The following is a 10,815-nucleotide window of genomic DNA, read 5'->3' on the forward strand; positions in this document are numbered from 1 at the left end:
CCTGGGCTGTGCTGTGTGCTCCAGAGAGCAGGGCTGGCCCTGCCCCCCTGCTTTCTAGCCCAAGCAGGGGCAGGGACATGGCTAGACATGTCCCTAGCATGGCCCAGTTAAGGCAAAGTGGGCAGGGAAGGGGTTAATTCTTCCCTTTTTTCCCCTTCCCCCACCACAACTGGAGTCTCCCTGTCTGTGGGTAAGCAGCTGAGGTGGAGGTGGCAGCTGGGGCTAGCGGACCCCAGCTGCGGTACCTGGTGGCAGAAGGGCTGGATGGAGGGAGGAATTAAGTCCCTCCCTGCCCCCTTAGCCTTAACAGAGCCATGCTGGGACAGCATCTGGCCATGCCTCAGCCCCCACTGCTGGAGCAGTGAGGGGAAAGGGAGAGGCAGCAGCTTTTGTCAGGGTGCCCCAGGGAGCGCAAGCACGGAGGGGGTTTATTCCCCCCTCCATTCTCTGTCCCACCATCAGGGACTGCAGCCATCCTGGCATGGCCCCATTAAGGCTGAGTGGGCAGGGAGGGGGTTAATTCCCCTCCTCTTCAATCGCAGAAGCTCACTGTGGACACACAAGCCCCAGGGATGCTGCCAAGCCAGCCTGGGTACCCCGCTGCCCAGTCAGTCACTGCCCGTGTACTGGACTAGGCTGCTGTCACTGACGGCTCAGCTTTTTTGTCACTGAGATGCAGCTGCTGGGAAGGGCCCTGCCCCTACAGCCCAGCCCTGCCATGTGGCTGCCTCAGGGCTGAGCGGGGCTGGCCTGGGCCACAGGGGCAAGGCCCTCCCCAGTGGCTGTGGCTCAGTGCCAGCCGCTCCCCACACCCAGGCTGGGCAGCACCGTACAGAGGCTGCCTTCCCACCCTGCGGTGGTGTAGGGAGGGAGCCAAGAGGGGGAAGAGGCCCCCTTTCCCACCCTGTGGCAGTGGAGGGGAGGAGGAGGACAGGGAAGAGTCCCCCTCTGCGATCGGGCAGCGCTACACGGAGCCTCTTCCCCACCCTATGGCACCAAGGGAGAGGGAGGAGGAAGCAGAAGAGTCCCTCTCCAGGGCCAGCTTTGTGCTTGTATTGCTCCTAGCTGTCAGGGAGCTGCTGCACCAGGCAGGGCTCTCCCCCACCATGAGGGTCTACCCATGCTCCCTCTTCCCCCACCCTCCGAACCCTGCAGGCCAAGGTGGGGGTTTAAACCTCTCCTCAGTCATACTCAGGCCTGCCGGGGCCTGGCCACACCCCTGCCTCTGCTCAGCTTCCCTGTCGAAGGGAATGGAGGGCTGCTCTAGCACCCCTGGCTTCTGTTCTGAGCCACTGCCAGCATGTGCCTGCATTTCCAGAATGAAAAGTTGACACTCTATCCACTTGCAGATCAGTTCCATCTAACCTGCAAAGATTGAATAAATTCAGGCTTGGGTTTTTTGAATGTCTGTCCCTAGCCAGTGTGCTCATTACTGCACTAACTTTAACCTTGGATAGGGTGATTTCCTCCCCTCCCTGCCTTTTCCAGATGTAAGTATATTTTATTAAGACTAGCAGCAGAATTCTGCAGTCACACACACAAAAAAAGCCATTCTGTGTCACTATAGGCAAAGTAAAAAGTCACTTTGAGCTTGTGCACATTTGCTTGTTAACGTGAAAAAGTGCCTCGAAAACATAACAGTTAACACCTTCTGTATCCAGTTGCCTTTTTAAATACAGGAAACCATTTTGGTTTTGATCCAGAATTTATCTGTTTCTATCCTTGTCTTGAAAAGGATAGATGAAATTCCCAGTCTGTTATTGTTACATGAATTTATCAACACATCCATCCCTGTGTTATCTGAACTTTACATGGTTCTCTAGCTGGGTTGTTAACATTTCCAAATAAGAAAACCAAAATATCTTTATCCCTAGGAGCCTTGGCAAAGGAGTAACCATTTTTTTTTCCCCTCAAGGTCCAGGTTCATACTAAACCAGACATCCACCAGGAATGAATTCCAGCAGTACCGGCTCACTATGGAAATAACCTCCTGTCTATTGCTAAAGCAGCATGTATTTTGGCGTATATTAATATAATCAGATGGGGGGAAAAAAGTATCTCCAAGGCAATTCTGTAATTAAAAATAAATTAGTTTAATTAAAATTAAAAAGATTCCCCTTTTTCCATTTTCAGTCTAAAGACCCAAATAATTGCAGATGCAGTTTGTCACCTGGGTGTCTAAATACATAGTAAAATATACGTCTTGTGGAGCCGAGAGGGAATTTTTCCCCTTCCCTTGCTGCTGTCAGGGGAGGGGGTTTTGGGAAGAATTTTTTTTAAGTCTTCCTCAAAGGCTTTGTTTGTTGGCTGCAGCCAAGGCTGGGGATTTTGGCTGGAGTGTGCCTGTGCTCTTGCTGGGATTTAAACCTGGAGGTTTCTGACTGGGGAGCCTTGTCCCTCCACTCAGGGTCAGACTGATGGTAATATTTGGGGTCAGGAAAGAATTTTACCCCATGGCCAGATTGGCATGGACTGTGGGGGGTTTTGCCTTCCTCTGTACCAGGAGGCATGACGCTCTTGGATCTCTCAAGTATATATTTACCACCTTTGCTGCAGCAGGACATTGGCTGCTGTGGTCCCCCTGTTTTACCTGTAGCAGGTTAGGGTTGTATGTCAGGGATGACAGTGTAATTTTGCTAAGAGGATAGACAGTGGATTTGTTTAGGATGGTTTTGATAGGAATGATCCTGCCTCAGGCAGGGGTTTGGACAATCTCTCAAGGTCCCTTCCAGCCCTACTTCTCTATAGTTCTATTATTTTAATATGCATCTAACATACAGGAAATTATTTAGTAGCTATTGATGAACACAGTTTCTTTTAAAGAAAAAAGTTCAATTTAGAACTCTGCACTTCTAAAATACTTAATGCAACGAGTAACAATTAAGATTAATGTTAGTGATAGAGACCAAATGCAGAAAGGGGCTTTTTCTAATTGTCCAGTTTATTTACTTTGTCTATTTGTCAGCACTTTGTAGAGACTTACTTTCACTGTTTCCCCAGCAAATCACATTCCCTTTTATTGATGTAACTCTTTAACGCAACAGCATGGGAGAGAAGACTCTCTAGAACAAATAGGAAAATGTGTTTGTAAGCCCCACAAGAACTGGAAGGGGAGGGCCGAGGTGTAGATGTAGGAGGAAATTTTCAGACAAATAGCAGTTTGGTGCCAAAGCAGATACCACCCAGTGATTTTCTGTGTCAAATGGACATAGATTCATAGATTCTAGGGTCGGAAGGGACCTCAATAGATCATCGAGTCCGACCCCCTGCATAGGCAGGAAAGAGTGCTGGGTCTAGATGACCCCAGCTAGATGCCTATCTAACCTCCTCTTGAAGACCCCCAGGGTAGGGGAGAGCACCACCTCCCTTGGGAGCCCATTCCAGACCTTGGCCACTCTAGCTGTGAAGAAGTTCTTCCTAATGTCTAGTCTAAATCTGCTCTCTGCTAGCTTGTGGCCATTATTTCTCATAACCCCCGGGGGCGCCTTGGTGAATAAAACCTCACCAATTCCCTTCTGTGCCCCCGTGATGAACTTATAGGCAGCCACAAGGTCGCCTCTCAACCTTCTCTTGTGGAGGCTGAAAAGGTCCAGGTGCCCCAGTCTCTCCTCATAGGGCTTGGCTTGCAAGCCCCTAACCATACGAGTGGCCCTTCTCTGGACCCTCTCCAGGTTATCCACATCTCTCTTGAAGTGCGGTGCCCAAAATTAAACGCAGTACTCCAACTGCGGTCTGACCAGCGCCTGATAGAGGGGAAGTATCACCTCCTTGGATCTGTTCGTCATGCATCTGCTGATGCACGATAAAGTGCCATTGGCTTTTCTGATGGCTTCGTCACACTGCCGACTCATGTTCATCTTGGAGTCCACTAGGACTCCCAAGATCCCTTTCCGCTTCCGTTCCACCAATAGACATTTTTACTATTAAATAACTTCTCTATAATACCTGAGCTTAGTTTTTACTCATTTTGTGAAACTGACCGTATTTCAAATGAGGGTGCCATTTATGGGTGTGAAAGCGGAAACATTAAGGGAATATTCCTTTATTTGGAAAAAATAATTGCTTTTCTCTCAGGAATTGGCAAAGGGAAATTCAGTTGTTGAACTGCATTTATTTTTTCTGAGTTGCTTTTCCCAACCATTTGGCTAAAGATTAGAGAAGCTATAGGATACAGGATATATCAAGAGTTACAGGAATGCAGAGAGAACTGCCTAGTACTTCTATTTGACCTATAATTCAGTCCAGTGATTTTATTTAAAAAATTCAAAGTTCAAGTGTTCTTCAAGTGGTATTTTGCATATTTTGATAAATTTACCAAACTTCTAACCAAACATAATTACTTGCAAAATGTAGTTTCCTCAAAATAATATTTAATTTAATTTAGTTTTAATTTTCCTGGTAGGTTTCCCAAACCAGCTGGTATGCCCTGTGCATATTTGCATTGCTGATTATATAAAATGGTTTTAGAGTGTCAAGCTTTCATCACTTGGGTGGACTTGTTCTACACTCAGCATGAGTTCCTGAGCTCCTAGTCAATGAGGATTATTTTATCTGTTCAATTTTCCATGCCTGCCTCATGTTTGATCCTTATGGTTCCAGTGCTTCTGTATGTGAGAAAGGAGACTGATGAAGTGTTTGATGCTTTGATGCTGAAGTCGCCTACAGTAAAGGGGCTAATGGAAGCAGTAAGTATCTAACATCCTTACGATATTTATCTTACCCTCTAAGAAAGCTATGAGATTGTCAGTGGGTTATTTAGATACAGTGTGGTGTGCAGACAAAGACATTCTCATACATATTTAAAGTTCTTCATAAAGTCCTCCTGGAACATGTTTCCTTATCCAAAATACCAATTAATTCTGAATTCAGTATTGTTAGCAGATCATTGAGATAAGATAAACTTATATAGCTGATTTATTGGAAACTTGAGGCTTGAGGAATTGGAAGTAATTAACAAATGTCAGGAGAAGAAAACAGGGTCAGACTCTGTGTTCTGACATACCACTGTGCAAAAGAGATTCAGTGCACTTCAGTCCTTTATCTGTAATACCTATATGTACATCCATAGCTATCACTTCTTAATCTTAGGATCTTGGCTGTCTTCCAGATGAATATCCATTTTCTTTGATCTTTTGTAGGACAGCTCTGCTGGGGATGAAGGCATTTTTAGTAGATACCTTGCACATGCCATCTTGTGCTCTCATTAATACCTGCTTCCAGCCACCCACTTTTGTTTTCCAGCTTTCACTCCTAGAATGACTTGCCTCCCCTATATAAACTGCCCAAACATGCTCTGCTTCTTCTCTGCTGCTGATCAGCATTCAGTAATCCCTGATTTTCAGTGGAGACTTCCATATTTAATCCTATTATGATCTGGTACCAGTAGGTGGCATGTGAGTCACATTGTGAGGCTTGGCAAAGGGCAGGGCACAACTAACCAAGTGTCATTGAGTGAGAGAGTGGGTGGAGTTCTAGCCTTTGGCTTTATAAGAGTGAGAAGATGGGAAGGATCTCATTCAGCTGAGGCAGGGATGGGACAGGGATGCCTATTGGGGGGCTTATTTCTAGGTCCTCAGTTATGAGCACTTGTATCACTAGTACTGTAAGGGCAAAGTTGTGTTTGTTGTATATGACCTGACAGCAGTGATTTAGGAACAAAACCTAATGAATTCCAGTTTCATACATCAAGCCATTAGCAGGGGAGAACAGGTTACAGATTAACAAAATGCTCTCAAGAGGTCATCTGCACAAAAAGTACCTTCTGAGGACACTGGGAACATGGACTGCCCTGACTGCTTTTTTATTATTATTTGGATTAGGGTAATGCTTCCCTGCTGAGACTAGTGTTATTCAGTGTACACATGTAAAGGACAGTCTCCAGAGCCTCTGCCTTGAAGAGCTCATTACACCCTGGGGAATTACACAATTATGCGCCTGTGCAATTTTGCACATAAAATGCATGCCCTGTATAACTGCATAAATTTGCATAATTAAACCCAAGCAGGATCTGTGCCTCCACCTCCATGGGACTCCCAGGACTCCAGCTAGGAGCCCCAAGAGGAGGCACCAAGCATGGTTGTGCACAACTGGACAGCTAGTGAGTGGGAAAGGGAGCTCCTGCCTGCAGAAGTAGGGTGGGTGGGTGTGGGCCGCCTGCCACACATCCATCCCCCTCATGGTGCAAAGTCCCTGCCACAGGGGATGGCAGCAGCAGACAGTGGGCCCTCAGGGTCCTCATGACCACAGCAGACAGAGCTCCCAGCTGAGTGCCAGGGGCTGTACAAGGCAGCATGGATCCCACCCACCCACCCAGGCCAGCCCACTGGCGCACACCTTCAAACCAGACCAGGGTGGCTCAGTGCCAGCATGTGGGGCTTGTGGCATTGCAGGCAGTAGCCACGAGCCATTGGGCCAAGCTGGGCCAGCTCCATGCTTCCATGTGGGTCTTCTGGCATTCCAGCAGGAAGCTGCACGTGGAGGCATGGAGTCTGCCTGGCTTGCTGCAAGCCCCACGTGCTGGCACAGAGCTAGCCTAGTTTGGTTTGAAGGCATCAGTGGGTTGGGCTGGATCTGTGCCACCGCATGCAGCCCCTGGGACTCGGCCAGAGCTGTGTACTGCTGGGGGGTTCTGCCTGCTGTGGCCATGAGGGTCCCAAGGGTCTGCTGCTGCTGCTGGCAGCGGGGGCTGTGCACCATGGAGGAACAGACATGTGGCAGGAAGGGCCCACACCCATCCAGAAAACCAACACCCACCCACATAGGGTTTTTGGCACAGATATTAAGGATACAAGATGAAAATGTGAAAAAAAAAAAAAAAAGTAACTAATTTGTCATAATTTTGAATTTTTCTGCACATACTTCCCTGGGGTGTGGCATGTAGTCTAATTAATAATAGTTATAATGTTCTTGTCTTTGTAGATGGTTTCCAAGGGCATATGCAGACATTAATTATGCTTAGACCAGTCTGAGTGATCACAGATTGCTCTAAACCCATAATTGTACAGATGTTTGGTGCACACAGACCAGTCTAATAATGGCACAAGTGATCTAAGATAGACCTGGTGCAAGATGCACTCAATTAAAATCAATTTAGACTAGACAGATGCATCAAACTTCTGTACTGTACTTAAATATACTATAAGCAGGGATCTGGGGTTTCTGCTTGCCATGGGAAAATGCAGTAAAATGTGGATTTTCCTATTTTAAGAATTAAAACCTGGATTTTCTCTTTTTAAGAAGAAAAACATGGGAAACGGTGGCTTTCCCCTTGTAGGCTGGCAGAGTTCCAGCTGGAGGGAGTGGGAGAAGGGCAATCAGGCCAGAGGTGCCATGTGCATGTGCACATGTACACATGCACATGGCAGCCAGGCAGCATGAGCAGCTCCTGCAGCTCTCCCCAGGTAAGTCTGTGGGAGAGAAGGGAGGGAGAAACTTGAGGCCCCCATAGTGAGGGGAGGGGGTTGGGCAGGTCTAGGGCTGGGTCTGGAGCTGTTGCCCATTCGGGGTGGTGTGCGTGGCTTCGGGCCTGAGGCAAAAACACATGGCTGCAGGGCCTGGGCTAGTAGTGGAACTGAGCCATGGGTGGCTCATCTGGGGGGCGGTGAGGGGGTGGGCTCCCTGCTGCTGTATGCACTCCTGGAGGGGATATGGGGGTACGTGACCCTCAGATTTGTGAGCTGGGCGCAGGTGGATGTGGGCTGGCAACTGCAGGCTCAGGGCTCCCTGCCCCTTGCTGCTGCCGCCCCCCCCCCCCCAATGGGCCCAGCAGGCAGGACTTGGTGCAGCAGGGCAGAGAGAGCCAGGGAGGCTTGATGCTGCTGCCAGAAGCCCCACACCGCCTTGGCAAGGCACCCCCTGTTCAGCTTGCAGCAGCAGGGAGCATGGACTGCCCTGTGGACAACCCTGTGCTGCCAGCCCTGCTGCTGTCTGGTTGGCAGGGGGGGCCACGCCACAGCGGTGTGGGGCTCCCAGCAGCACACTGAGCCGCCCCATCCCACTCTGCCCTGCTGCACCAGGTCCCACCCTCTGAGCCACATAGGTCCCAGGAGGAGGGCAGCAGGGCAGGGGAGCACTGAACCCACATCTGGCCTTCCCCCAGCATGGGCTCTACTCCAGCTGTGCCACCTGCAGGGGAGGGGGGAGACAGTCACTAGGCTCCACTGTGGCCACAGCAGCTGCTGCCTCCCAGGGGTGGCAGCCAGGGCTCAGGTGCTTCTGGGGGCTCCCTCTGGCAGGACCAGGAGGGGCAGGGGCTGTAAGTGGGGAGTGAGGGGTACCAGCAGGGCCAGGGGGCTATGGCTTGGGAGTTGGGGGCAATGGCATGGTCAGGGCACCAGCATATCAAGGCTGCTGAGTGCCACAAAACAGGGTGGGGTGGGGAGGCGGGGACAGTCGCAGCTGGACCTGTGCCCTGGTGAGCAAAAGGGATGGGGGGGGGCCTCTGATTTTACCATGATAAAATCCAAAATCAAACACCAACATGTATAGCCATTTAGAATTTTTATTATTGTAATTGAGGCACTGGTAGGCTTCCAAATTGCTTTAAAATTGTAAATATATCAGTAAAACAGTGTGTTCAACCGATACCTTTATGTATAGTGGTATTTCATTTTAATTGTGGAATAAACATGGATTTGGGTTTTTTTTAACTAGAGAATCTGCAATTTTTAAAAAATCAGACAATTCATAGGTTTTAAACAGAGGAAATCAGGATCCCTGGATAAGTGTGCTACAGCCCTTCAAGCTGCCACAGTGAATATTGCTTTATGTGTTCTCTTCATCTCACTGCCTGTTCTTTGGACATTTTGCTGTGGGGATAGCCAGTATAACAGGCCTAGAGACAGAAAAGATTCTTGTTTTACTTCTAGGAACTCAACTGTTGACTTATTAGTATGACTAGCACTGATTAAATTCATTCTGTTAAAGAAATGTTCATTTTAGTGCTTTGGAATACAGTCAGAGTGATGATATGATGCACAAATCAGTACTAATGGCCATTTGGTTGTGTGCACTTGTTATTATCCTGACACTTTTCCCAGCAGATCATTATATGGGAAGATAGTTTGTAATTATGCAGATTCTAAATTCAGTAAAAAGACTTTAAAGAATAAGGCTTAAAACTCTTACCAAGCCCTAAATACTAGAGGGAACAGATGATCTTAAGTCAAACTCTGCTGCTGTGTTTACAAATGATACATTTTCCTTGTATATCACACCTCCTGGTCTTTGCTGTTCTCCAAATTTTCCATGACACATCATAGTATTTTCTCAGACTTTGGGTTTGTTTTATTCTTTTTCTTCCTAGAATCACTTTTCAAAAGAACAGTCAGTTTCCTACACAGATTGTGTGTTCCTGGGAAATATCCATTCATCTTGGGTTTCATAGCTAGGGTGGATCTGAAGATATGATATAAATGTCAACTTTCCTATACTTGCTTTTACTCTAGGCAGTTGCAGTCAGGAGTAAGCCATTGTGTGGTTCCACAGGGTTTAGAAGCAATTAACAATCGCCAAACAATGCCTCCTGTTTCCTGACGGACAGAGACCTGCTCCCGCTCCCTTTTGAGTAAATTTAAATCAGTGTCATTATGTTCATTTCAGTAGAGTTATTTTGAATTTACACTAGGCAGGAGGACCAAATTTAGGCCTCTCTCACAGTGACTCTCTTTGCTGTGGTGACTTGTTAAGAAATGACCCAATGTTTAGCAGAGTCTGTTTAAACCAAAACCTGGAATGTAGTAAGCCAGACCTGCCTATGTGCATAGCTTGCCCCTGGAGCCACCTCCTCATCTGAGCATGGGCAGTAGCTCTAAATCCCACGTGGAGTTCTGTAGGGATCAGCATACTGCCTGGCCAGCCTGTCCTTCTGAATTAGCGCTCATGCTTTCTCAGCTGCATTTGCCACTTACAAGTGCCCAGTGGCATAAGAGTTGTGGGTAGGTTGCACCACTGTGCCTTTGGCTACACCCTGTTATGGTTCACAAGGGAGTCATACTTAGTGGGTGGATCCAGGAATGAGGACTAGAAGGGCTGCAGGTTGGGAGTGACCAAGGGCAACCCAAGTTCCAAACTGAGGGGCAGGGACCAAAGCCCAAAGTCCAGAACCAAAGCAGAGGTCTAACCAGGGTTCAGAAGTCAGGAGAGAAGCAGAAGTCAAACTGAAATCCACAGACTCAGCTGGGCGGTTAACCAGGAGTTAGGGATTTCATAGATTTCATAGACATTAGGGCTGGAAGGGAGCTTGGAAGATCGAGTCCAGCCCCCCGCTCGAAGGGCAGGAAGTTACCTGGGGTCATAGGATCCCAGCAAGATAAGCATCCAATTTACTCTTGAAGGGGTTCAATGTAGGTGCTTGAACCACCTCCGATGGCAGGCTGTTCCAGACCTTGGGGGCTCAGACAGTAAAGAAATTCTTCCTTATGTCCAGCTTGAAACGGTCTTGCAGTAGTTTATAACCGTTTGACCTCCTCATCCCTTGGGGCGCTCTGGTGAACAAATGTTTCCCCAGATACTGATGGTCACCCCTGATAAACTTATAGGTGGCCATCAGATCACCCCTAAGCCTGCGCTTTTCCAAGCTAAACAGCCTCATAGATCTCAGCCTGTTGTCATAAGGTCTGTTTTCCTGACCTCTGATCATGTGCATGGCTCTTCTCTGGGCTCTCTCAAGCTTTTCCACGTCCTTTTTGAATTGTGGAGCCCAGAACTGGATGCAGTGCTCCAGATGTGGCCTCACCAAGGCCAAGTACAAGGGGAGAATGACGTCCCGGGATTTGCTTGAGAAGCATCTATGGATGCAAGCCAGTGTTTTGGTGG

The 10,815-nt window shown here is 48.1% G+C and overlaps 1 protein-coding gene across 6 annotated transcripts in view; it reads left to right on the plus strand.

The window, feature by feature from the left end:
• Positions 1-10,815, plus strand: part of GRHL2 (grainyhead like transcription factor 2) — a 134,346-nt gene that overhangs the window by 107,439 nt on the left and 16,092 nt on the right. For 5 of the 6 annotated variants that reach the window (XM_006029281.3, XM_025210732.1, XM_025210731.1 and 2 more), the window contains one exon: positions 4,600-4,685. The exons of the other annotated variant lie outside the window; for it this stretch is intronic. In XM_006029281.3, coding sequence (XP_006029343.1) covers positions 4,600-4,685 — 86 coding nt within the window. The remainder of the gene's footprint in view (positions 1-4,599; positions 4,686-10,815) is intronic. 6 annotated transcript variants of the gene reach the window in all.

The sequence above is a fragment of the Alligator sinensis genome, unplaced genomic scaffold (genome assembly GCF_000455745.1).
Source record: "Alligator sinensis unplaced genomic scaffold, ASM45574v1 scaffold974_2, whole genome shotgun sequence".
Lineage (NCBI taxonomy): Eukaryota > Metazoa > Chordata > Crocodylia > Alligatoridae > Alligator > Alligator sinensis.